General features: G+C 33.4%; 5 protein-coding genes and 1 non-coding gene across 10 annotated transcripts; 2 read left to right on the top strand and 4 right to left on the bottom strand.

Moving 5' to 3' along the window:
* The first annotated feature begins 1,271 nt into the window (after positions 1 to 1,271).
* LOC110672771 (probable L-gulonolactone oxidase 6) lies at positions 1,272 to 5,845 on the top strand. Its single transcript, XM_021835642.2, has 4 exons — positions 1,272 to 2,167; positions 4,189 to 4,444; positions 4,842 to 4,943; positions 5,024 to 5,845. Exons 1-4 carry the CDS (start codon positions 1,499 to 1,501, stop codon positions 5,746 to 5,748), a joined length of 1,752 nt encoding a protein of 583 aa, XP_021691334.2. The 5' UTR covers positions 1,272 to 1,498; the 3' UTR covers positions 5,749 to 5,845.
* Positions 5,846 to 6,703: 858 nt separating this feature from the next.
* On the top strand, positions 6,704 to 11,087 carry LOC110672790 (heterogeneous nuclear ribonucleoprotein Q). Of its 4 annotated transcripts, none has more exons than XM_021835675.2 (9): positions 6,704 to 6,857; positions 7,857 to 8,313; positions 8,404 to 8,520; positions 8,611 to 8,751; positions 8,849 to 9,028; positions 9,787 to 9,988; positions 10,243 to 10,421; positions 10,512 to 10,587; positions 10,683 to 11,087. In XM_021835675.2, the coding sequence occupies exons 2-9, from the start codon at positions 7,903 to 7,905 to the stop codon at positions 10,850 to 10,852; spliced, it is 1,476 nt and encodes a 491-aa protein (XP_021691367.2). In that variant the 5' UTR covers positions 6,704 to 6,857; positions 7,857 to 7,902; the 3' UTR covers positions 10,853 to 11,087. The 4 variants fall into 4 exon arrangements, with proteins under 4 accessions (XP_021691367.2, XP_021691387.2, XP_021691374.2 ...); XM_021835695.2 differs by having other exon boundaries at positions 10,512 to 10,597; XM_021835682.2 differs by having other exon boundaries at positions 6,709 to 6,857; positions 7,893 to 8,313.
* A 640-nt stretch (positions 11,088 to 11,727) lies between these two features.
* LOC110672813 (uncharacterized) lies at positions 11,728 to 12,372 on the bottom strand. The gene has a single exon (XM_021835704.2). It carries the CDS (start codon positions 12,286 to 12,288, stop codon positions 11,851 to 11,853), a length of 438 nt encoding a protein of 145 aa, XP_021691396.2. The 5' UTR covers positions 12,289 to 12,372; the 3' UTR covers positions 11,728 to 11,850.
* Positions 12,373 to 12,959: 587 nt separating this feature from the next.
* Positions 12,960 to 15,468, bottom strand: LOC110672786 (3-ketoacyl-CoA synthase 1). The gene has a single exon (XM_021835660.2). It carries the CDS (start codon positions 14,743 to 14,745, stop codon positions 13,156 to 13,158), a length of 1,590 nt encoding a protein of 529 aa, XP_021691352.2. The 5' UTR covers positions 14,746 to 15,468; the 3' UTR covers positions 12,960 to 13,155.
* A 1,741-nt stretch (positions 15,469 to 17,209) lies between these two features.
* LOC110659235 (CBL-interacting serine/threonine-protein kinase 9) lies at positions 17,210 to 22,403 on the bottom strand. Of its 2 annotated transcripts, XM_021817103.2 has the most exons (14): positions 21,940 to 22,398; positions 21,693 to 21,755; positions 21,398 to 21,469; positions 21,173 to 21,280; positions 20,963 to 21,046; positions 20,667 to 20,720; positions 20,456 to 20,581; positions 20,288 to 20,377; positions 20,011 to 20,133; positions 19,625 to 19,732; positions 19,161 to 19,277; positions 18,987 to 19,043; positions 18,016 to 18,090; positions 17,210 to 17,770 (listed from the first exon to the last, which is right to left on the bottom strand). In XM_021817103.2, the coding sequence occupies exons 1-14, from the start codon at positions 22,114 to 22,116 to the stop codon at positions 17,696 to 17,698; spliced, it is 1,329 nt and encodes a 442-aa protein (XP_021672795.2). In that variant the 5' UTR covers positions 22,117 to 22,398; the 3' UTR covers positions 17,210 to 17,695. The 2 variants fall into 2 exon arrangements, with proteins under 2 accessions (XP_021672795.2, XP_058008481.1); XM_058152498.1 differs by lacking the exons at positions 17,210 to 17,770; positions 18,016 to 18,090; positions 18,987 to 19,043; positions 19,161 to 19,277; positions 19,625 to 19,732 and having other exon boundaries at positions 20,232 to 20,377; positions 21,940 to 22,403.
* A 3,677-nt stretch (positions 22,404 to 26,080) lies between these two features.
* LOC131183542 (small nucleolar RNA R71) lies at positions 26,081 to 26,187 on the bottom strand. Its single transcript, XR_009151590.1, has one exon. It is a non-coding gene; the product is annotated as a small nucleolar RNA R71 (small nucleolar RNA).
* Positions 26,188 to 26,434: the final 247 nt, after the last annotated feature.

The raw sequence follows: 26,434 nt of genomic DNA, 5'->3' as shown, positions 1-26,434 counted from the left end.
TATAATAGTGCAATGGCCATAATAATAAAACATTTTCCTCCATCTCCCACGTATTAAACTTGGCTTACAAAGTCTGCAAGAGTGTAAAGAGAGATAACACCGCTCGCCACCTTGTCTTTGAAGGTGCGCCACGTGAAGAAACGGAAGGTGCTTCCAATTAGCGGTTATTGTTTTATTAATTTTCACGTTAAAAATAATGCCAATCCAACCGACAAATTCTAAAGCACCATTTCGTCCCTTATTTTCACATAATAAAATGAATAATTCCTTTTTAATATTCCATATATAAAATAAACCCATTATTTTTTTTAAAATAAACAATATAAGAAAAAATTTTAATATAAACATTTATATTTTTTAATATAAATATACAATTAATAAATATAAAATTATTTAAAGAATAAGCCTTGCTATTTCCATAACTAAAGTGATTAATTTCACAGTTTAGGAAATGTAATTTTAACTATTAGACTAAATTGTCCTTCTATAATCAGAGGTGAGTTTAGAATTTTTTTTTCGGAAATCAATATATTTAAAAAATTATGCATATTAAAAATAAAATTTTCAAATTAAATTTTAAATATTAAAAGTTTGATATTTAAAAATTTAATAAGATAAAATTTAGTTAACTTTATTACCATTTTTATAAGAAAAGAAGAGAAATATCTATCATATTCAAATAAGTCATGCAATTATAAATTATTTATTTTAATGTTGATTAAAAAAGTTAAAAATTAAATTTATAAAGGGTCAATTTAAAAATATTTATATTTATGTAAAAAATTAAAATAAAAAGAGATGTCAATTGATCTCTCATTTAATAAGGTGAATTTGTCACTGTCTATAATATGATCCATATAATTATTTTTACATAAAAATATAATACATTTTCATTATTGCTATAACTTATTTTTTTTTGTCATAAATTAATTCACTTTCACATTTCATAAATAAAATTTTAATACGTTTTATTTAATTCATGATAAATTTAATTTGTCCCGTCATTTATAAGTAAATCAATAGAATTCTTTTATGTTATTATAATTAAAGAATAATTATTAATAAATTTAATATTTATTGTATTTATAAATATATTATTTTATATTATTAATTCATAATTTAAAATTTTAAAAATAAATTAATATTTATTTATAATTATAATAATATGAATTATTAATCTATATATAAAATGGTAGAAATCTACCTAAGAATTTCTTTATATACATTTTCACTTAGGATTTAACTTTCGTCCTTCTGCCAACGTCAATAAAGTTAAAATAGCAAAATAGCATCAATCCCATTTTCCTTCATTATTTAAGCTGCATACTACAGTAGCCCCTTAAACGAAGGCAGAGAAAAAAAGGCAATAGCCCAAGTAATTCAAGTCCTTGACTTCAAAGCATCCTCTGTTGTATACATCAAACTACATTTACAAACCGCTCTCTCATCAATACAAACTACAAATTGAACCCATCACAACCCACCCTCATATTCCAACATGGTTACATTTCGACAAGTTTTCCGATCGACTTTTCTCTTCCTGTTTCTCATTATAGTGAGTTGTACCCCTCCCGAGGATCCCATCAAATGCTTTTCGAAAAACACCAACTGCACTATCACTAATTCTTATGGGACTTTCCCTGATCGAAGCATATGCCAAGCAGCAAACGCGGTGTATCCCACCACAGAAGAAGAGCTCATTTCACTAGTAGCCAATGCAACCAAGGGGAAAAGGAAGATGAAAGTGGCCACTCGCTACTCTCATAGCATCCCTAAGCTAGTTTGTCCAGATGGTATAGATGGGCTGCTCATAAGCACCAAATACCTCAACCGTGTATTGGAGATTGACCTTCAATCCATGAGAATCAATGTAGAGAGCGGCGTCACACTGAGGCAGCTTATTAACGAAGCTGCCAAGGCAGGGCTCGCATTGCCTTATGCTCCGTACTGGTGGGGCTTGACCATCGGTGGCCTACTGAGCACGGGTGCGCATGGAAGCACGTTGTGGGGTAAAGGGAGTTCGGTTCATGATTATGTGGTGGCATTGACGATTGTTAGCCCCGGCGGGCCTGAAGATGGCTACGCCAAAGTCCGGAGGCTCGATGAGAGTAACAGTGAACTCAATGCTGCCAAGGTGTCTCTAGGAGTTCTTGGAGTTATTTCAAAGGTTAGTTTTCTTGCTCATGTTGTCTCGTAATTTTCAAATTTTGTTTTGGGATTTGGCATTTTGGCTTCTCAATGGTGGAATTATATTTTTTGTCGTTAACAAAGCAATTGGTAAAGAGAAACAATTTGGTACTAATTTATGCAGCTAGCTAGAATTATTAGCTTTATTTTTTAATTACATGGATTAAAATATGTTACAGTATTTATTATTTAATGTTAAATAAAATGGTATCATATACATCAATTTTAGTTCCTGACAGGTTATTTTACTTTGTTATAATAAAAATTATTAATTTTACTTAATAGCATTAAAATAATTACTTTTAAAATATTAAATCTCGGCTTAATATTTTAATAAAAATTAAACAAAACAAAATAATAAATAAATTTATTTCAAAAAATATTAATTTTTAATATTTAAATTTATTTTTTCAACTAGTGACTGTTATATTTTAAATTTTAATCTCTTGCATTATTAAGGACACTCAATGAATGAACTAGTGACTAAATGGCACAATCTTCACATTCTTAAGACTTTCAATTATCAGATCGGAAACCAGGCTGATGGCCTATGGGACATAAAATCTATTTTTATTGACTTTTTTTTTTCTTACTGAAAAATTTTAAAATATAATATATGTATGTACAATAATCATATTATGACTATTGATTGTGATAAATTTTATTATAATTAACAATTAAAATATATTCATTATACATACACCACCGGTTACTATATTTTGGAGCAAAAATATGGGAAAAACTATTATTAGAATTCATGGCTAATTCTCCTGCCGCCCTATTAGGGAAACCTCATTCCTGTCCTATGTGTGGAATGAGCTAGTAGCTAGAAACTGGAAAGCATATCAGCACGTATCTGGATGTAATAAGTGGCATTTTTGTTATGTTTTCTTTTCTTCCACCTAATCTCTTTTGGCTCTTTTTCTTGATTTTTCTTTACATGGATTCATGTTGCTGTTTTTCATCTTATGTCTTATCAAAAAACGGCCCAAAACGTTTTGTTCTAAACTTAATTTCTGCCAATGTTATAAGCTTTATGAAAATTAAAAAAATAATAAAAAAAAAACTTCAATGATGTTTAAGTAATGCACGCTTATATTCACTAAGCACAGAAAATTATTAGGGGCTATAATTAAATGTGGCATCACATAATGCTGTAGTGAATCAATGATAAACGTGGCTTTCTAATTAAGCTAATTAATTAAGTAAGCAAGCGTTCTTTTTCTTTAATTTTCCCATTTATTGAAACTCATTATGTAGTAAAAATTAGTTCTTTTACATTCTGTAAACCCTTCATCTCACTGAAATTTGAATATTGAATCTTCAGTTTAAAATTTCAAGCTTAATTTATTTCTATGACTAGTTTGGTAGAATTAGGCTTTAAATTCATAGTTATGGCGGAGAGGATGATTCTGAAAAACAAGTTTCGTAAAAATTTTAACGATAAAGTTCACTTTTTTTTTCCCCAGAGCAACCGATCGATCGAAATGAAGTGTCCATAGAAAAGCTAGAGTCAATTTGAAAAGAAAGTTCAAAAATAAAAATTTTGAGAAACTAGATTTAACTAGTTAAAGTGAAGGATTAATTAAAGAGAAAAATAATATCACTATTAATTAAAAAAATAAATAAATTATTAGATTTATTTATTAAATATATATATATATTTTATGTAATATATTTTTAATTTATAGTAATTTATAAAAATTTTTTAAAAATAAATTTCTGCAAGGCTAGTTTACACAAACACAAGTCATAAATAGCTTTGAGGCTTACAGCTCAAAATCCTACGGCTCTTCACTTATTGTGCAAATAGTCAAGGAGATAACCTCAAAGTCAAGGCTGTCTGTGTCAGCCAGGTTGCCTTTTTCAACCACAAGTGCGAATCGAGTTTTTAATTTCTTGTAACCAGCTTGGATTGCATTTTTTTTTTTTTTAAGTTTTCATTAAATACAAAATAAAATTAAAATAAACGAAATTAATTAAAATTTCATTTGTAAACAGGTTACTTTGCAACTGCAGCCTCTTTTCAAGCGATCCATAACTTATGTGGTCAAGAATGACAAAGGCCTGGGGGATGAAGCATCAAGCTTTGGCCTTAAACATGAGTTTGCAGACATATCATGGTACCCTAGTCAGCATAAGGCAGTCTATCGAATCGACGATCGAATTTCTTCTAACACATCTGGCAATGGTCTATATGACATCATCCAATTCCGCTCTACACTTTCAGTTGGATTAGCTTTGGTTAGAACCACAGGTTATATATATACTTATTCATTCTCAATCATGGCTGGAAAATACTTAGTTATACTGAATTTATTATACAAAAACAATTGAACGTAACTACTTTAATTAATTCTGTACACATCTCAATATAAATATTTGATTTAATGATTATTAAAATTAATTCTCATATGAGCTCAATTTTATATTAAATATCAAAAATAATAAATGAATATCACGAGTAAATGAGTACAAAATATCAAAATATGTCAATGGTTCATTGATAAATTATAAAATAGTTACATTACGTGGTATTTATCTGTTAATTTAGTGTAATACATCTTTGGTATAGCCAAGTCTTGCCCTTTACTCCTTGAATTTTGCATGTTTAACGAGCATATAACTATGTATATGATTATTTTTTCAATCAGAGGAAAATCAAGAATCTCTGGGTAATGCTGAAGGCAAGTGCATTAGTGCAAGACTAACTACAACTACGCTCCTGACCTCAGCTTATGGATTAACAAACAATGGTATATCAATAATTAACTATAAATGTTATCATTGGCATTAAAGATGGGGTTATGTTACTAAAATTTTGAAGATCTTGCAGGTATTGGCTTTACAGGATATCCTGTAATTGGATATCACAATCGCCTCCAATCATCAGGGACTTGCCTTGATAGTCCTGAAGATGCATTAATTACTGTCTGTCCTTGGGACCCAAGAGTCAAGGGAGAGTATTTTCTCCAGACCACTTTCAGTATCAGCTTGTCAGTTGTTAAGAACTTCATTCAAGACGTGCAAAGGCTTGTCAATTTGGAACCTAAAGCCTTGTGTGTCCTAGAACAATACAATGGTATACTCATGCGCTATGTTAAGGCCTCAAGCGCCTACTTGGGCAAGCAAGAAGATGCGATAGACTTTGATATCACATATTATCGAAGCAAAGACCCCATGACTCCTAGGCTTTATGAAGATATACTTGAAGAAATAGAGCAACTAGCCCTGTTTAAATATGGAGCTTTGCCTCATTGGGGAAAGAATCAGAACCTAGCATTTGATGGAGCTGTCAAGAAATTGAAAAACGCTGGGGAATTTTTGAAGGTTAAGCAGATGTATGATCCAACTGGGCTATTTTCCAATGAGTGGACAGATCAAGTGCTTGGACTTAAAGGCAGTGTGACCATAGTAAGGAAGGGGTGTGCACTTGAAGGATTGTGTATATGCTCGGAGGACATTCATTGTGCCCCAAATAAGGGATATTTCTGCAGACCAGGTAAAATTTATAAGAACGCAAGGGTTTGCACCCTTATCAGTGAAAAGAAGCAATTGTGATTATCCGGGGCAAAGGATCGGATCGGATCTATATTGATTGGTTATGAGATCTCATGGAAATATGGATATTATAATTATATTTTCATTCAAAGGCAAACTGGGTTTAGTTTAATATTCTTCTTATTCAGTAAAAACTTAATTCAAACAAAGAATTATTTTTAATATGAAAATTTTAAAATAATGAGTTTCCATGATTTCTTTATATGATTTTGTCATGGCTTTGTGTTGAAGGTTGACCCAATAATTAATAGCTCAAAGTCTTAAATTACGTTTAGATTGGAGGAAGAAAAATAATAAAAAAAATAAAAAATTTAATAATAATAAAAAAATTATTTTTCTTCTTATATTTGGATAATAAAAAAAATATAAAGGAAAAAGTTATTTTATAAATAATAAAATTACAATTTATTCTTAAATTAAAAAATAAAAAGTTATATAATATAGAGATATATTTATAATTTTATATATATTTATAATTTTATATTTTTTTTTCTCAATAGAGAAAAAGTGAAAATAGACAAAATAATTTTATTTTTCTTTTAAATTTTATTTTATATTATTTTTTCTCTGCCTAAATATAAAATAATGAAAAATAAAATTATTTTACTACCAAATTTTCTGCTCACCCTAATTTTTTTTCTCTATCCAAATATAATGTTAGAGATAGCTTTCACTATCAGATTTTTAATCCTTAATTTCCAGGCTTTTAATTAATTGAAATAGATTTTTAATATTTTTAATATTTAATAAATGAAGTTTTATTTAGCCGGAAAATACTCCTAATTAAAAATATTAGTTATATTGAGCATAGTAAAATTGAAATGATTGATCTAAGGGCATTGAAGACATTTCATAGCCATAATAAGGTAACGTGGCACTGACGTTGCTGATGAGGCGTTATCTGATTGATCAAAATTTAGACAAGAAATAAGCAGTAAAGCGTTAGATTGGAGCCTTGTCCTAATTGGGGGTATTCTGGAGAGAAACCCATGTTTGGGGTTCGTGGAGTCGTCGGACAACAAAAACGCATAAGAGAGGAAAAAACGGACAAACCAAACACACACAGTCCCAGAAAGCAAATCTCAGTCTCCACATACAAACACCTCCTGGTACGCCAAGTTTCACTTATGATTGATTCCTTTATGTTTTGCCTTTCTGTGTCCGAAAAGTTTGTGTCTTTACACTTTGCCCTATTCGATGCTTTTTTTTTTTTTTTTTTTTGAGCATGCTTCCACTGCTCGTTGCATTTCAATCTGCTCAATTTTCAATTTCTTGTTTTAGGGTTTTGGATTCCATATCCTTCTATCATCCTTTTATTTCATAGGGTTTAGGGTTGATTCGTGTCCATCCTCACTCCCGCTGTTGTTTCGTTTAGCATTACTTGGGTTTCAAATGGGTTTGTGTTAATGGGATCGTTTGTTGTGTTTCCTCAGGAAATTTATAAATTATTGTTGATTTAACCAATTTAAGACGGAATGTTTTCTTTTTTTTTTCCCCCTTCTATTCAGGATCGAGCTTCAAAATTTTTAAAAATGTTTATTATTGGTTCTACTCCACCTATTTTGTCTTTTCTAGCTATCTTCCCATTTTCTAGATGCGGTAGAAAGGGGGAATGAAGAAGAAAATTTGCAAAATTCATCTTAATTCACTCAATTGATGCTCTAATACCAACTCAATCTCAGTGGAGTTTTTTTTTTAATTTTCCTATTTTTTTTCCTTTTGCGGGATTCAGTGCAATGGAACTTTAGCGTTTTTTTTTTTTTTCTTTTTCTCCTGTATCTTCTCTGATTCTTTGTTCACCAATTCGAGCAACCCAAAAATTAGTTGGTCTGTCCTCAAGTCTGTCAAGTTTGATGTAGAAGTAACATTTCAAGTTCTCATAACTGCACTCCTTTTAGCAGCTAAGTTTTGTAGCTTCCCAGTTTCCATCTGAAACATGGGTAGTTTTTCAAATTCTGTATGTCCTCCCAGCCTTATATTCCTCTTTGGTTTGCTACCCGCCCCTATTGATTCTCGTGCCTTAAGCACATGCACATCCTTGCAAGTTCAATGCATTTTCCATAATGGTTAATCAAGCTTGCAGTTAATTTGGCCCCATGTAACTGCAGTTATTTTTGGATGATAATACTTGGGGCGTGAAACAGATAAACAGCCATGGCAGAGGGAACAGAAGTTGAGGAACGGGTGGATCTTGACGAGGACAATTACATGGAAGAAATAGATGATGATGTTGAAGATCAACTAGATGATGATGATGATGATGGAGGAGATGATAATGGAGATGCACATAATGAAGAAAATGTTGAAGAGGACTATGAGGACTCTAAAAATGGGGTTATTCAGAAAGATCAGTCGCCGGAAATGGATAGAATTCATGTCGATACAGAGCCTCTGGAAGATGAAGAAAAGCCCACTGCTTCTGTCAATGAAGAGGAAAAAGAGAAGCATGCTCAACTTCTTGCCCTTCCACCCCATGGTTCCGAAGTTTTCATTGGTGGGCTTCCAAAGGATGCATTAGAAGATGATTTGAGGGATCTCTGTGAACCCATAGGCGAAATTTTTGAGGTCATAACTGTTTAGATAAGTACTCATGATATATAGGAACTTTTCTTCTTGTCATTTTTAATATGTATTTTATTGTAAATTATTCTTCAGATAAGGTTAATGAAAGACAAGGACTCTGGTGAAAGCAAGGGCTTTGCTTTTGTTGCCTTCAAATCAAAGGAGGTTGCTCAAAAGGCCATTGAAGAGCTTCATAGTAAGGAGTTCAAGGTAATCATGACTTGGTGCAACAATTCCATCACTTGATTAATTGCATATATTTTTATTTCTTTTAAAAGACAATTTGCATCACTGCTGCAGGGGAAAACCTTAAGATGCTCGCTTTCTGAAACCAAGAACAGATTGTTTATTGGTAATGTTCCAAAAAGCTGGACAGAGGATGAATTTAGAAAAGTCATTGAAGAGGTTGGTCCTGGAGTGGAAGTCATTGAGCTGATAAAGGTAAAGTTGTGAATTGAAATATGATTTTACCATACGTTAATGGTGAATTGTAGGAACCATTTGCCTTGTTAATGTTATCATGTTCTGTTAATTGCAGGATCCTCAAAATCCAGCCCGTAATCGTGGTTTTGCTTTTATATTGTATTACAATAATGCGTGTGCTGATTATTCAAGGCAGAAAATGCTAATTGCAAATTTTAAGCTGGATGGAAATACCCCAACTGTCAGCTGGGCTGATCCAAAGGGCACACCTGATCATTCTGCTGCTGCAGCTCAGGTGAATTATTAAAAGATAGTTGAAGAAGCTGATTCTTTCATGATTGAAATTGTCAAATTCTTTATGCAGGGATCCATTGTCTAGTAAACAATGGCTAAGTATTTAGGGATTCCTTATATTGTTTAGTAGATTATAGATTTCTCTTCTACAGTTCCACCTTCAGTAAATTATAGAGTTCTCTCTTTTAACTTCAGTGCATGAAGCGTGCATAGCAATTCACTTGGTGTTCATTTGCCTAAACTCCTCTCCTATTTGATTTCTTTGAGATGACTTTGTGGCTAAAATAATTAGTGTATATGAGGAGGCGAAAGTGGGGAGAGATGATTTTCAATGCAAATGATGAAATTGCTTGTGAAAGCTCTTGCACCATAAGTTAGTTTCCATTTGACTACTTTCGCTTATCAGGGTTCTTCTGGTGCCCAGTTATCTCCACTTTGAATATTTGATAACATGTCTGAGAAACTGTGTTTTGGTTTTATTCCTTGCATTGTTAATGTAACGGGAATCTCAATATCCAATTTCTCGCAAAAGCCCTCCAATATATTGGACATTGTCACATGCTCTGAACTGCTTATGTTTTTAGAATATTGAAGGAGATATCTAAAGTTGGTATTATCTGTTTAACTAGAGTAAAAAAGTGATTCAATATCATTATTTGTGCAAAAGATGTTGGGCCAAATTGTTTTTTGGCTGCCTGTCATGCTTCACTGAAATGTTGAGCTTTTAGTCTTTAACCCCATATCTGTTTTGGATGCCAGGTTAAGGCTTTGTATGTAAAGAATATACCTGAGAACACTACTATTGAGCAATTGAAGGAACTATTCCAGCACCATGGGGAAGTGACGAAAGTTGTTATGCCACCTGGCAAAGCTGGAAAACGAGATTTCGGGTTCATTCATTATGCGGAAAGGTCAAGTGCATTGAAGGCTGTGAAAGATAATGAGAAATATGAAATTGATGGTAATTTTCAGAAACATCTATGTGAACTGTGGATCAAGTAATATGGCATTAACTTCAATGAAGTAGCAAGGCAGTAATCCAACCCCAGCCAGAAAATGGGGAAGGAAGCTGTGATTGGCATGCATGTGGGTTCCATTGGGAATTCAAGCCTTGCTACTGGAGATAATGCAGCTTATGCTTCTTTTTATTATTGTTCTCTGGTGTCAGTTTTTTCTAACACAATGAGTCTATAACACAATGAACTTCAATGACAGGCCAAGTGTTGGAAGTTGTCCTTGCCAAGCCTCAGGCTGATAAAAAACCTGAAGGGCTTCATCCTTACACGGCTGGGCTTCATCCGAACCAGGTGACACATCCTTCATATGGTGGGTTTGCCGGAAGTCCATATGGCTCTTTAAGTGCTGGATTTGGTGTTACCGCCAGTTTTCAGCAGGTATTTTATGGACTTAAATTAGTTTTTCTGACCTTTTACATAGTTCCGTTATGGTCAAACTTCATCTTTTAAACTTCCTTGCATGAACAGCCAGTTATATATGGAAGGGGTCCAATGCCAGCAGGGATGCATATGGTGCCAATGGTTCTACCAGATGGTCGAATTGGTTATGTTCTGTGAGATTCTATTTCAATCTCTTGTGTTTTTACTTTCTAAATGAGAGATTTTAAACCATTGTTTTGCTGTTTTGGGATTGTGCAGTCAGCAGCCTGGAGTACAGATGCCACAACCGCGGCCTAGGAGAGTCGATCGTAGCAATGGTCCAAGTGGGCCTGCGCGAGCTGGAAGCAGTGGGGACGATGGCAATCGTAGCAGAAGGTATCGCCCCTATTAGTGTTAGAGGTGTAGAGATGTGCCATAGTTTTTGTTAGGGAATGAAGAGATTGTAGTTGGGGAACTTGTTGTCGTGAACAAAATAACAGAGCCTTCACCCCCTTTTTTCTCCCCCATCCCAAAACACTCAAAACTTTAAAAAGGAAAAAAGAATGAAAAGAGGAAGAAAACAGGATGTTAGAATTAGGAATATGAAGTATTTTGTGACTTTGATGTGGTAGGAGACGATTGACAGTTAGTAATTATCCTATATTATTGTTTTATTTATTTGCATTGTCTTGTAATCTTGTTGCACTCAGCAGGAATCGTTTTATAGTTGTGCAAGCCATGGTTCCATATCCAAAATTTGACATCAAAATGCACATGGCAATCCTTATTTCCATCTAAAAGAATTGCAAAAGATGGCCTTCTTAATATCGGCTATAAAAGAGAGTTTTTTTTCTGTAACTGCCAGAGATCTACGAGAGAGTAGAGTCTCGTTAAAGAGAGATGAAATTTTATGCCTTGGGAAGAAGACCCGTAATGGACAAGAGGGTACAAGGACCTCAGCAAGAATCCACGACAGATGTCTTTGTGATAAGCCATGGGCGAAGCTGAAAAATAGTTGTGCTTCTGCTGTTCAAGGATTCAATTCAATGAGTTGTGATAAACTGTTGTTTAAGGTCGTAATTTTTTTTCGAAAGCCGTTAACTGTTAGGAAAGGATACGAGCATGGAAAATTATTAAGTTATCCCTTCTTCTAAGATACAGCTCCTGAATGCCGTTAAAGATGGGAGCTTTGCCTGTTGAATAAAGGGAAACATACAGAACAAGACGATCAAATACCAAAATACGTCAACATTCCAACTTTGCTAAATTCAGAATTATAACATGAAACATAGGTCTTAAATTTTCTCAGCAATCAAACATCACATAAAAACAAAATTTATATCCTTTTATTCACAGTAAGCAGGCCAAAGGAAAAAGAAGTGGGGAAACGTTGATTAGTTAAAAAGCATTCAACCACGATACTTGAGTACGATAGCCTAAAATTTCTTCATTTGGTCTCAGAAATCTCCTGAAGTCGCTTCTCCAATTCGTCCAACCGAGCACCCCACTCGCTCTTTATGCACAAAGGCCTGACATTGCTATAGTCGACAGCGTACTCCTCCCTCTGGCCGTCTGCAGAGAGTAATCCTTTTCTCTTCCTATTCTTTTTATTAGTAGTAGCAGCTGCTCTGTTTTTCTCAGCAGCCGCTCTCTTCATAGCCCAAAGCACATCTAACCCACTCAGCTGATTGGTTGCTGCTCCTCTTTGATTATCGTTTTCTGGTTCGTGATTTCGTATTCGTTGCTTCTGCTGATTTGGGTTAGGGGAAGAGCGTTGGCGAAAGGGCTGAGAGGTTGCAGAGACCGTGAGGGAAACGAGTGCTTTGGTGGGTCTAGGAATGAAAGGAAAGAATGGCGGAAATGGAATTGGGGACACACCCCACATGGTCTTGGAGAGTTCTCAATTGTTCTAGGGTTTTGTCAATGTCAACCTATCTATTTAAAAGAAAAATCTAATGAATCCAAAACAAACGAATATATATATATATATATATATATATATATATATATATATATATAATGGAATTTTTGGGTGGAGAAAAAAAAAATCAAAATTAGAAAGGCAAAAGTTGCTACTGAGCCACTTGTCCAGCCAAGTCGGGTTATCAATTCTGAAACATAACCATCAGAAAATCCAAGCCAACTGTTTTTCTATCTTATCCTGGCCACTGAATGCATTTGTGGCTGCCTCTATGCATCACACTTCTTTTGGGAGACTCCTGTAATCTGCCAACTAATCAGCTTCAAATATGCCTATTCGCTATTCAAGTGTTTCCCTTCTTTCTTCTCTCTCTCTCTCTCTCTCTCTCTCTCTCTCTCTCTATATATATATATATATATATATATTCAAAATTAACATTTATATAATTAGAAAGTATTCATTTTCTATGCATAAAAAAATTAATTAAAAGACATTTTTCTCCTTTATAAATCTCTTAGTTTTGATGTGAATAGTTTACTTTTTATTCAATTAAAAAAATGAATTTAATATAGTTTATAAAAATTGATTTGTGATATCACCTTATTATGATGATATGATGATGAGGAGGAGGAGAATGAGGCAATAATAACTACTCATTAATGTGTTCTTCATATTTACAAATACCATAAGCATGATCTTCGCCATAATCATATTTTTTATCATGTGACGACTTGGGGGGAGTGCGTATTAATACAAAGGCCGGATGATCCCCAAAAAAATAAGACCAAATTAAGACCCACATATATTGCCATCTAATTGAACTGAAGAAAGTTAAGCCACTGGAACCTTAACAGGATACTTGTGAATGGAATCAATCCATGGGTTACCCCTTGATTCGCCCAGGGAAATGGCCCTGAGCGCTTTCCACACCGCACTATTGCACTTGAAACCTGACCCGAAAGCAATCTGCCACACTCTGTCCCCACCCGAGACCCGACCTTTGGCTTCTGTATATGCCAGTTCATACCACAATGAGCTACTGGAAGTGTTACCGAATCTATGCAGAGTCATTCTTGATGGTTCCATGTGCCAATCACTGAGATGCAAATTCTTCTGCAACTCGTCCAGAACTGCTCTCCCACCAGCATGTATACAGAAATGTTCGAAAGCAAGTTTGAAATCCGGTATATAAGGCTTCACTTTCGCTTTCAAGAGCTTTCTTCTAACAAGGGTTGCGAAAAACATAAATTGCTCGCTTAAAGGCAATACCAGAGGACCTAGTGTAGTGATGTTTGTTTTCAACGCATCTCCAGCTACCGCCATTAATTCTCGGGCTAATGAGACCCCAACAGTTCCTTTGTCATCTTCTCTCTGGTAAACGCATTGGTAGTTTTGGTCATCAGCGCCTTTGTGGGTTCGAACGGTGTGGACCAGCTGGTACTTGGACCGGCCCCTGTCTCGGCCCTTGTTCGAGAGAAGAACAGCAGCTCCACCCATGCGAAATATGCAGTTGGGAAGCAGCATTGACCTGTCCTTGCCAAAATACCAATTCAGAGTTATGTTTTCTGTACTCACCACAACTGCATAAGTGTTGGGATTTGCTTTCAGGAGGTCGTTAGCGAGGTCTATAGAGATAAGCCCTGCGCTGCAACCCATTCCACCAAGATTATAACTCTTGATATCTGCTCTAAGCCTGTAGTGATTCACTATCATTGAGGAAAGAGATGGAGTTGGGTTAAACAAGCTGCAGTTCACAATGAGGATGCCAATTTCTTCTGCTTTAACTCCAGTTTTGCTGAAAAGCGAGTCCATTGCTCCGAACATGACCGACTCCGTCTCCATCCGGGCTTCCTCCATACACAAATTAGGTGGTCTAGAAGTTATTCCTCTTGGTATGTAAGTTTCGTCACCTAGACCCGACCGCATCGATATCCGTCTCTGGAATTGAACAGTTTCGTCGTCAAACAAGCCGCTATCTTCCGTCATTTTCATGAAAGACTCCACCGACATCTTCCGTTCGTCTTCCGGTTTGTAACACGCAAAATCCACCAGATAGATAGGTCTGGACCGCTTAGACCAGTAGACTGCAAGAAGGACGATTAATAGAGCAGAACCAGCTAGACTGGTGGCGGCGTCGATTTCATGGAGTTGAAGGGACCGAGTTGTCCATAACTCGTAAACAAGGCTTAGTTGAAGACCAGTGATTTGAACGAGCGTAGCTATGGACAAAGGGAAAATTATGAGAAACATGATTATGGTGGCAGGGTTACATGAGTAACCATAACCTAACTTTACGTATTTGAGCTTGACGGACTGTAAGAAATCAGGCAAACGCTGACGGATTTTAATGACGGCGGAGAAGGAGTCTTTGAAAGCCATCTCCGCCGTCAATCTCTCATTATCCATCTCTATACTATCCATTAATTGGTGTAGATGAGCTCTCTGAGTATTGTTTTGGATTGCTCGCTTGGAAAAATGAGAAGGGCATTGTTAATTTATAAAAGAGAGTCTATAAAAGGCTCAACTACACGCCTAATTAAATTGAAAGCAAAATCCTACACGCCTAAAAATAGCTCAAGATAACCTCAACAATGGGGAAGCTGTAGTTGTACCACTACAAAGTTCATTATAATTTATATGAACTGCAAGAAAGCTGGAATGATAGTCTTGAATTTATGGTGAGTAGTTCCAGGAAAGGTGGATAGCTCAACCACCATGCGAATGCAAAGGCTTGGATATCATTAGCAACGATATAAAAATTAGGTCCAAAAATTCCCATGTCTTGTTTTGGTAACCAAAGAAAAAAAAAATAAAAGGTTGTTTGATGTTGTGTTTGATGGAGGTGGGTCAATTGACCTGTTTGGTCCATGTGAGAACGTGAGGTTTCTTTCAAGTTTCAACATTTCCCCTTCATAATTCATCTCTCCTTGGCATATGCTCAAATAAAAACATTGTTTCACAGTGATGGGTTCACGTGTCACTTTTATGGACCATGTTTCTCCAAGACCTCCAACCCTTGGACAGACGCCAAATGGGAAAATGTGAAGAGAAGACAAGGGCGATTATGGGAAACATGGCTGGTGGAATTTAGGTGACTAGCCGTCGGGAACAATTAATGAATTTTGGTCAAAGAAAGTAGCCGCTAACTTCGACGCCATTGTCAATTTGCCATCAGGAGGAGACGATTCCTGCCTGGTCGATCGCCGGTCCGGTTAAAGTCGATTTTGATGAAGTAATCAACAAAATATGATGTAAAATTGAAGTTTAATATTATAATTCAAGTGTAATACTCTTTAAGGCTTTAGAATTTACGATGAAGATAAAATCCTTACAAGATAATGTTATGTCCGGTCAAGGAAAGCAATTGTTAAATTTAGTGAAGCCAAAATCAACAAGATAAAACATTTTTATAATTTAAGTTTTTCCATTATTTTATAAAGTCAATTTCTGCTTTTGAGCTGTTTTAATTTAGGCATTCAAAAATTATTGTGCTAGTCGATAAGTTGAGTTGTTAGAAATTTTTTATTATTTTGAGAATGTAAAGATGAGTTGCTGTAAAAATTAAAAAAAAAAAAAATTAAAGAGGCATTATTCTCTTATTAACATTAATATGTAGTAATATTAAATTTGTATTTTGTATATCAAGAAAATCATTATTTTATATATATATTAAGAATACAAATTAAGTCAGCTTATATATATATATATATATATATATATATATATATATATATATATATATATATTATTTATTCTTTAAATTGTGCTGAAGCTCTTGTGCTCAGACAGACTATAGTTTGGTTGCATAGCAATAATATGGATAGTGTTGATTTCAAAATGGATTTTAAGGTTGTGATGGATGCTATATCATTTTTTTCAATATGATTATTCAGAGTTAAGGCAACTAATTTATGATTATAAGTTTCTTTTTATCATAAGATTTGATTAAATCTTAGCTTAATTCAGCGACAAATATACTGTTCATGTTATGATTAGGATAGCAACTTTTCCTGTTAATCCTACTTTTTAGTTCGAGTCTCATATGTTAATTTAGATTTTTTCACTTAATATTTTAGATTTAATATATTAGGAGGCCTGATAGTTTGGGTTTAATTTAAACATGACATGTTATTTTTTTTTAGATTTTATTAATAAAATTATTCATTAAAATAAAAAAGAAAATGGAAAATCCATATGCTGACGAGAAGCCTAACCTCAAGGGAATGTGAGAACTGGAAATGGGTGGCTACAAGGCTAGGATCTAATTTTCTTCTTTGTTCACCTAACTGGGTCGGATGTCATCCGTGTTCTGTTTTAATGCCTTTGGTAAAGATGTATACCAATTTTCTTGACTGGACTACAAAAGACCTTAAAGCCTCAATTTTAAAACAAAATTAAAGACTTATTGGCAATTCATATAATTACATATCATGTTTAAGACTATGTAGCATAGGCTTATTAAAAAATTTATGTACAAGTCATTTTATATATTCCATTGATAAAAAAAAAAATATTATGTGAGATAATTAATAAAATAAACTTATTTTTTTAAGAGAGAATTAATTTGTAATTTATTTTTTTTCTTAAAATGGCATTACGATGCAACTCTCAGTCAGTCATTCCTTATAATCCTAAGGTATACTTGTTTAGTTCATGAAATGAAATAGTTACTCCTAATAATTAATTATTTCTCACATACATTTTAAATTTATATTATATTAACTTTAGAAATTGTTTATTCTATTTAATAATTTTAAAATATTCATTTATTACACTATATAAATTTTAATAAAAATATTAAAAAATAAAATGATATCACATTTATTCAATTATCAAGTAATTATTCATATTAATGTAAAAAAAAAAAAAAAAGCAATACCGTGGATGAAGACAGAATTTTCATATTAACAGGTTGACTGGAAAGAATTGGCAGCCCACTTAATTTGGGTGGAGAGCCCAAATAGAATCCGTTATAAAATCAGGCAACTCTAACTGCATACCAAGCTCATAAATCAAATCATAATGAAGGGCTAAACACTATTACTATTAGGCATGTCATGTCCCTCCCTCTTTCAACGGGATCACCAGACCTCTGCCTAACATACTCTATTTGCTGAGTCCATTCTCTGTTCACCACTCCATTAATTAGACTACAGTACAAATCAAACTATTTCCTCATACTCCACTCATAAATGATATAACATTTAATGCATCGTGCCCAATTTGCAGATTCATACATGCATGCGATGGAGCTAAAATAACAATGAATCAATTAACACAGGACACAATGCGGCAGCTCCTGTTATAAACTGCACAAGAAAATTATGACTCAATTAAATGTGCTGCCCACAAATGCACGGAGAGAGAGACGTTACTTTAATCCTTCTATGGTTCCTTCAGATTTCCAGACTATATCTTTTAACCCTGACGAGAAAGTCTTATAAAACTGCAATATGATCAGAGAAAGGGATTCAAAATTAGTCAACCGTAAACTTTGGCCATTCAAAAATCAAAATTCCCTCGATCTGCATTGTATGATGACTGACGAAATGCATGCAGTATGGAATAATGAAAAGCAAATGTATTCATAATTATTCAAAAATGGATCCTCATTCTTTCATTCATAGCATCCCAACTAATTAAGAACCACTATGATTTGGGAATGAATTCAAAATGAGAATATTGACATGCCTTGTGAAACTCCAATGTATCACCACCAACTTTCCGGAGCTCCACCATGTGCAATGATGGCGCCACCTCGAACACCTGAAGTCCAAAAGTATTCAATTATTAAATATCGTACTATGGCATCAACAACTTGAAATGACTGAGCAACAACCTATGTTGCTCCGATTGCATACCATATAGCATTATAAATAAAGGAAGCAACATATTGTTAAGGTAAAAAAACTTATCGAGACAAGCCCAACTAGTCAGGATTCAATTCTTTAATCAGGCCCATTGAACCTAAATGTTAGGTGGAAAAGAATGGCAGCATATTACAAAAAAAAAACTTCTGCCAGACTGGTCCTTTGAAATCCCACATCGGTTATAAAGTGTGTGTGAATATGAATTACATAGGAAAAAGGATTCTAGTAAAATTATCATACTTTTAACAGCGGTTCATTCTCGTCACCAACCTAAATGTGTGTGTTTTATTTTTTACAACAAAAAAAAAAGACAAAAAGCCTAAGGAAGAGCCTGTGTGCGTGTGAGTCTGTAGTGAAAAAACCGAAACAAATCTATCTGCCAGTAGGCTGGTCCTTTGGAATACCGCATTGATTAAAATTGTCATAATTTTAACGATGGTCCATTCTTATCACTACACCCGGCCCGTCACTAACCCGGGTATATGTGTGTTCTATCTTTGAAAAGAAAAAGAAAAAAAAGTGTTGTTCTTAAATCATGTTAAAATGAGCAAATAAGGGGTTATCAAAATAAAACTCTATGGCTTGAAGTTGTCAAAATTTGAAATTGCAATGCAAAGCTATAGCATGATGTGTACATATATTACCATAACAACATCAAACATCTTTTTCTATGAACGAAAATTATTGAATATGGAAAAACTATTCTTCATTCCTTAAAACCTATTTCACACTTCATTTGTAAGTCAGAAGGATCTTGATTCTTGCATACATCATGGGTTAATAACTCATTACCTCAGTGGCAACTGAGAGCTGACCCTTCCTCCCATTTTTGTCACCTTTCAACTTCATCTGCAACAGTTTGAAATAAATTAAAGAGAAATAAATTAAAGAGAAACAAATTAAACTGAATATTTAATTGTAAAAGATACTGGTTTTGGGCAGTACATGGAAACTAAAAATTATTACCTTGTAGTTTCGCTTGTCAACATTAAAGCCCAGAGGCTTTGCAGCTTCCTCAATTTTAGACATAATTTCATTTGCAGGGCTATGGGAAGCAAAACGGGTTTCTCGCTTCACAAAACCCTAAAGTGAAGAGATCCGGGAAAAAAATATAAAAGAGAGAGAGAGAGAGAGAGAAAGGCAGATAGAGGGATAAAGAGGAATATTAGACATAAAGAACATATTTACATATGCTAAAAAAGAAAGACTCTATCCAAGCTGACAAAATAAGATTGATAGATAATTATCTATGCAACAATTAGGAAGATTCAAGCCATAAACAATTAAAATTAACAGCCAAAGTGCATATTCTCAAGTGAGAAAAATCATCTAATCAATCCTAGACACCACCATCGCACAGTGCACCCTGCCCTCAAGAACAACTATACCCACAATGACAATGAAAAAAAGAAAATTATAGTTATACATACCGCCTGCTTCTCAAACAAATTATCGAGGCTAAATCCCTGGGTTTTAGAAATAAGCTCAAAAGCATTCATTGACACAGGCTTCTCTTTCCTTTCTGTTACTAGATGTTCCTGCAACATTTTTAAAATAAATAAATAAAGTCAGCTGGTGAGCATTCTCAATTATCATTTCTCAATTCCGTCTGGCATATGAAATCACAAACTCAGGCACAAGCCAAACCCAAATAAATTTCATCAAAATAATTTAGACACTTAAAATTAGAAATTTGGTGTGGCTCATTACAGAATGTTATTTGTGAAAGAATTTGCATAAAAGAGTTGGAAAATAGCATGATTTTATATAATCATCATGGCTAAGAGTAGACCAGACCAGCGATTTTAATTCTTACCTTTGAGTCATTAAAAGCAGCATCAACATCATCAAGATTTACATCATCTTCCCTCCCAAATTGTGGAGGCTTGTATCCTTTCTTGAACCATTCGTCTTCTAATATTTCAGGAATGGTTATCCGCTGCAGCAAAAACAGCATCAATTTAACAAAATGCACATGCATTAAGACAAGAATGCATCATATTATATGTTTCATATGCCCATTCTCTGAGTACGCACCCCATAACAAGTACCAGAAATCAAAAGCAGTAGCAGGGATGGGCTCTGGAACTCACTGTAACAGGGTTTGGATCAAGAATGCGCTTTATCAGTTTCCTTGCACCAGAAGAGAACCACGATGGAAATGCAAAATCAGCACTGCAAATCTGAAATTATTTTTTGAAAAGTATTATTTTGTGTTATAAAACTAGAAAAAAGTGAACAAAAGTCCTAGTGTCATTTACTTTTCTATACAAACCCATAAGGTTTGGCTCGTCAAAAGGTAAGTATCCAGCCATAAGTACAAACAAAATGACCCCACAAGACCAAACATCAGAGCCTGTACCATCATAACCTTTGTCTTTGAGAACCTGGAAAAAAAAATGTCATGTGCCACAAGCATATGTAAGTTGCAGTATTATAGAATATTATCTCTATCAAGTCATAGGTAAATACCTCCGGGGCAACATAATTTGGAGTTCCGCAAGCAGTGTGAAGCAGCCCATCTCCCTATTATTGGAAGAATGTTAGTAAGGTCAGCCTCTATTTCCCTAAGAAAGAGGTAAGCCCATATATGGTGCACATGTTTACTAAAGTCAACAAAATGAATCCTCATTTTGTTTACCTAAACCTTGATGATGGAAGTGATCAATCAAATCACTCATTAATTAAATTGACCTACTCAGCATATCAATGCTACTCTTTCATTGCATTAACTTGCAGCATATATGAAACAATCAAATAATGGTTACCTGTACTTGTTTCGACAAGACTGCACTCAATCCAAAATCTGAAACTTTAAGAACTCCATATGAATCAAGAAGTAGGTTCTCCGGCTGCCAAGAAAAATGCAGAGCACCCATTAATGATAACTCGTACCCATTAAGGAAGAAGTCCAAGAAAATTTTCTCTACAGAGTCATCAACAATGTGAATCCAGGCATATAAAAGAGTTTAATAAACCTTCAAATCTCTATGGGACACTCCTCTACTGTGACAGTAATCTACAGCATTGATGAGCTGCTGGAAATATCTCCTTGCCTCATCCTCTTTAAGTCTCCCGCGACTTGCCTGGGATGAAAAAACCAAATATGCCAATTAATAACCAATGAACACACAAAAAAATTTCGGCGTACAGCAGCAAAAGAAACTTAGTACCCTAAAATAGACAAAGAACTAATTTCTTACAATTTTGTCAAAGAGCTCTCCTCCATCAACAAACTCAAGAACAATGTAGATCTTTGATTTGCTGGCCATTACCTAAAAATAGATGACAAGCAGTCATATAAATGAATTGAAAATATAGGTGTCAAATTTGTCACTCAAGACTCACAACATGCATAAAAAATAGCTGTAAAATCTTAAAAAAGAATTGCAGGAAAACCATTTCACATTTTTGTCAATATCACATATAATATTCAATTTACAATAAATCTTTCGCTTTCTCCAACAAGCTGCATATCTGAATGTTTTACGTTTGCACCTCATAGATTTTGATGACATTTGGATGTTTGATCAGCTTCATTGTTGATATTTCTCTTTTTAACTGCCAAAAAAAATAAAGAAATAAACACCATTAAAGTCAAATTTTTTATTAAAAAAAAAGATTGGATTCGGATTAAGAACAAATAACCGCTAATAAATAAACTAATAATAACATCAATGTCACATTTCCAAACAAAAAAGATGATAATATTTTCAGTTATACATATAAGTTTATCCAGGCCAACCTGTTCGACCATCTTGAGACGAAGGATTTGCTCCCGGTCAAGGATTTTAATTGCGACGCCATCGCCTGTCTCGACATTCTTGGCGAACTTGACCTTAGCGAAAGTGCCTTCACCTAAGGTCCTTCCTAATTCGTACTTCCCTACGCGCGTCCGCGTTGAAGGTACTTTCACGCTCATTCTGTCCCTGGTTTGCAGTCCGATCAATGGAATAGTGTGATAGGTATGGTTCCAATTATTGCCTGTAAGTCTCCTCCTCACCACACCAATGTTGGTATCATCGGTGTATACGTACGTGTCCTATTTAATTTGGATGTGCATATAGACTATGAAGCTTTTGTTTTTGTGTTGCAGAGGGGAGAGAGAGACGGAGAGAAATTTAGAGGAGGAGCGTGCAGGACAGGTAAAGGAGAAGGGTGTGGTGGAGTCCACTGGACATCTGATTATCCACACATTCGATAAACCCGTGTTTCCGTGTCTGCTATTTTTGGCAATTATTGTTTCCAATAATTTCCAAATATTCAGTACTTGAATGCTGAATTACATAATTACCCCTTGATATCACTAAAGTAAATTGAAATCATAAACTATATAGAAATAAAATCCTCTCTTAATTTAGAGAAAATTTTTCCTACGCCTGAAGTTTTAGTTCGATTACCTTGAAGGTTTGAAAGATCACAATAGTTAGGAGGATTTTTCTTTGAAATTCGATAGGAAAGTAAAGCATATTATGTTAGAGAATAGAAAAAAACAAAGTAATATACCTAAATTGATTTTGAAGAGAGTAGTAAAATATGATTTAGAAATATTATATATTTCTAAAAATTTAACCTAAATTCGTCAAGAGTGAAAAAAGAGAATGCATATAGTCCATTCCAAATTTTTAAAATAAAATCTTAATTGAATTCATTTATTCAATAGAAAAATAAGCCATACATGATAAGAAGAGTGAAAAACTTTTTATTTTAATTAGTAAATTTTAACTTTGGATGTCATATTTAGAATAATGAGTAACTTAATTGTATCACTTTAAATTGCAATTATCTCTTCCACGATGGGTTAGTCTTGTAAATTAAGGTTTGATGTTAATAGGTTAACATAGATTAATTAGCTGATTTTAATTGTTGTGTATTCTTATTTTGTCATTGGAGCCAGGCTTTTTTAATTAATGAAATGTTAATTTATCTTTTGATTGAAAAAAATTATATAGAAATGAGGGAACATAATTAAACAAGGGGGCAATTTGTCATTAAACAAGAGAGGATGAGGATAGACATAAGATATTGGAAGTGGATATTCATGCAAATAAATGAGAACGTACAAAAAATGGATTGTGTGGTGGAATACGCTATAAAAATTGGTTGACTTGTCTCCGACCCTTCATTTCTCTGTTTGGTAGTTAATAACCTCATCACTCCACCTGACGTGTACCAGTTCTTCGTAGGGATAGCATTCTAATTTGAGACTTAAAAAATATTATTTTAATTATTATTAAAAATTAAGAAATTATCCGTGTATTAATAAGTGATTATTAATAAGTTTAATATATAAAAATTAAATAATATCTTAATTTTTATTAATTATTTTATATTTTATTTTTAATATAATTTATTTTTTAATTAAATATTATTTCATACTTTTTATTATTTTTTTAATTTTAAAATTTTTAATAAAAATTTCATAATAAAAATATAATAATATAATAAAAATATTTAAAGATATAAAATTATTTAAAATTGATTTAATTATATGATTATTTTTATTATTTTAAATATTAAAATTTTATTATATAATTAAAAGAAAAGTAAAAAAAAATTAGATGTATCAAAAGAGCTCGATCTCGTGTGAGGATAAATATATTTATTGTTAAATTAAATTTTTATATATAAATTTATATATATATATATATATATATACATTTTAATTAATTATACACATATCTCAATATAAATATTTAATTTAATAATTTAAATTTATATTAAATATATTTAAAAAAATTAAATAAAAAATATCATGTGATAATATCACTGATACATACATTTTGCATAATCATTTAGATTTAATTTCATAGCCATTTTATTTGATTATTAGTCATTTTTAGCTAATTTCATTAGTTATTTAGTTAGTTTTTCATAATTGTCAATTTTGGATTAATTTGTAATTTTTACTTTATTTTGTAAGAAAAATGGTGTTTTTGAAGGACTGAAGAGAATTTTTGCCATTGAGGAGTGACAAAGATGTCAAAAACAAGTTTTGGAGAAAAATCGAATGGTGCATAAGGAGAGTGCATGGCTTATGCGATTCACGCCTCCCTTATGCACTCTCACGGAATTGTGCATAACCATAAGTGAAACAAAGGTTTCATTAATAAGATTCTCTCAGAAAATCCCTCCTTAAACACACCATTTTAGGGCTCCATGTCAGAAAATGCTATAAATGGCCCCATTTCCCATTTTAAGAGGGAAGCAAGAAGGAGGGGAAGCAGAAAAAGGAAAGGAAGAGGAGCAAAAAGGGCAGCTGAAGAGTCACAAATCTCTCTCACACCATTTCCAATCAGATTTGGAGATTTCTTTCCTTTCTTACATTTTTCCTACATTTCTAGTGTTTAGTTTCTTGTTTCCTAGCTTAGATTAAAGCTTTATTTCCATACAAACTAAGGATATCTTGTAAACATTATGGGTAGTGAGTAGTTTTATTTTGATTCTGGAGTAAGGGTTGTAATATTTGAGATATTTTGTGGATTTTGATTGGGTAATCCATATTTTGTGGTCTTAATGAGTTTTATTCATTTCTTGTGTGCTTAATGACATGCTTAGTGTAGGATCCCATTAAGTGATGTTCTTAATCCATGGTTGAGGCACCGAAAGGAGAAGGCCTTGTGATAGATAATCAAGAAATTGGACTTAATTAACTTAGATCTAAAAATAGACTAAGGATTAAGAGGATTCACAGATTAATTAAAGAACCTAATGGGTCTTAATTAACTCTAACTCCACGAAAGTAGGATTAGATTGATTAAGGCACTCTTTGTCTCACTCGAAAGGGTATTTAAAGGATTTAAGAATTAATCTCCTTAAAACCCGTAAGTTCCACAAGATTGGATAACCAATTAAAAAATCCCAAAATAGCTCGAATACGAAATCTCGAACTCCGAAATCGCCTTTTTATAATTGTTAATTTCTAATCAAATTTAATTGCTTGCCATTTTAAATTTTGCCATATTTCAATTGCTTATTTCAATTTGATGCAATTTTAGTTTAATTAATACATTTTTGGATAGATTATTAATTTTGCACATATAGATTTCATACTCAAATACCCATCAATTTATTACTTTAATTTCAAAGATAGTTCAATTTAGTCAACTTTTTATATCAAAAATTTAATCATTAACACAACTCAACGATATCTTTTCTATACTACTTTGCACTTGCGGTTGGGCCACATCAAGTTTGGAGTTGTTTGTTTAAGATTGAATTCTTGATTATTTTAGTCGTTTTTAGTTTTATCTTTATTATCTTTTCATTTTGTGTTTGTTTGTTCTTTTTCAGGTACTTTTAATCTTTTATGAGAAGAGTTAGAAGCACAAGTGACACATCCTTATTGTTCAATCCTGAAATAGAGAAATTTTGTAAAGCCAACAAGAAAGAAACCAGAAAAAGAAAAGAAGCTTTGAGAGAAACTGAATTAGAAGCAAACATGGCTGATGAAAGAATGAAATGATCGAAACAATGAAAATGTCGCCCAAGGTGAAGAGATTATAAATGTTAATGTGCCTAGGGGAAGTATGATGGATCATGTTTTTCCTCGTTTTGATGACTTGAGAGAAAGCATAGCAAGACCAAGAATTGATGCAAATAGTTACAAGATGGATTTTGGAGTTCTCCAAATGATTCAAAATTCTCAATTTGGGGGACATCCTTCTGAAAATCCACACACACATCTAAAGAAGTTTGCTATGATATGTGACATGCAAAAACAACCTGGAGTGTCTGATGATGCAGCAAGATTGAAGCTATTCCCATTCTCTTTGAAAGATAGAGCACTGGATTGGATTGATTCTTTACCTCACAACTCCATTACAAATTGGGAGCAACTTACTGATGCATTTCTTGCACAATATTTTCCACCTAGAAAAACTCAAGAATTGAGGAATCAAATGACAGCTTTTAGACCAAGAGAAGATGAAACTCTCTATGAGTCATGGATGAGATGGAAAGAATTAGAGAGACAATGCCCACATCATGCCATTCCAAAATGGATGATAAATCAGAATTTTTACACCAATGTCACTCCTGCTATCAGAGGGATTATTGATGCTCAAACAGGAGGAGAATTTATTATGAAGCATGAAGATGAAGCTTATGAGCTATTGGAGAAAATTGCAAAGAATACTCATCTTTGGAGTAGTCCAAGAGGACCAGCTCCAACTCAAAAGAGGCAGGAATGTATGATCTTGATCCGTTCAACATGATTAATGCAAAGTTTGATGCACTTA

The sequence above is a fragment of the Hevea brasiliensis genome, chromosome 9 (assembly GCF_030052815.1).
Source record: "Hevea brasiliensis isolate MT/VB/25A 57/8 chromosome 9, ASM3005281v1, whole genome shotgun sequence".
Lineage (NCBI taxonomy): Eukaryota > Viridiplantae > Streptophyta > Magnoliopsida > Malpighiales > Euphorbiaceae > Hevea > Hevea brasiliensis.
The sequence above is the reverse complement of the archived record's forward strand: the minus strand, read 5'-3'. Positions and strand labels throughout refer to the sequence as shown.

Coding starts and splice junctions, on each gene's coding strand:
- LOC110672771 (XM_021835642.2), top strand. CDS start 1,499: ATGGTTACATTTCGACAAGTTTTCCGATCGACTTTTCTCTTCCTGTTT. Junction 4,445..4,841: donor AGCTTTGGTTAGAACCACAG/GTTATATATATA, acceptor TTTTTCAATCAG/AGGAAAATCAAGAATCTCTG. Junction 4,944..5,023: donor TTATGGATTAACAAACAATG/GTATATCAATAA, acceptor AAGATCTTGCAG/GTATTGGCTTTACAGGATAT.
- LOC110672790 (XM_021835675.2), top strand. CDS start 7,903: ATGGCAGAGGGAACAGAAGTTGAGGAACGGGTGGATCTTGACGAGGAC. Junction 8,521..8,610: donor TTCATAGTAAGGAGTTCAAG/GTAATCATGACT, acceptor TCACTGCTGCAG/GGGAAAACCTTAAGATGCTC. Junction 9,029..9,786: donor ATTCTGCTGCTGCAGCTCAG/GTGAATTATTAA, acceptor TTTGGATGCCAG/GTTAAGGCTTTGTATGTAAA.
- LOC110672813 (XM_021835704.2), bottom strand. CDS start 12,288: ATGTGGGGTGTGTCCCCAATTCCATTTCCGCCATTCTTTCCTTTCATT.
- LOC110672786 (XM_021835660.2), bottom strand. CDS start 14,745: ATGGATAGTATAGAGATGGATAATGAGAGATTGACGGCGGAGATGGCT.
- LOC110659235 (XM_021817103.2), bottom strand. CDS start 22,116: ATGAGCGTGAAAGTACCTTCAACGCGGACGCGCGTAGGGAAGTACGAA. Junction 21,470..21,692: donor ATGTCATCAAAATCTATGAG/GTGCAAACGTAA, acceptor ATCTATTTTTAG/GTAATGGCCAGCAAATCAAA. Junction 21,281..21,397: donor GAGAGCTCTTTGACAAAATT/GTAAGAAATTAG, acceptor TTTTCATCCCAG/GCAAGTCGCGGGAGACTTAA.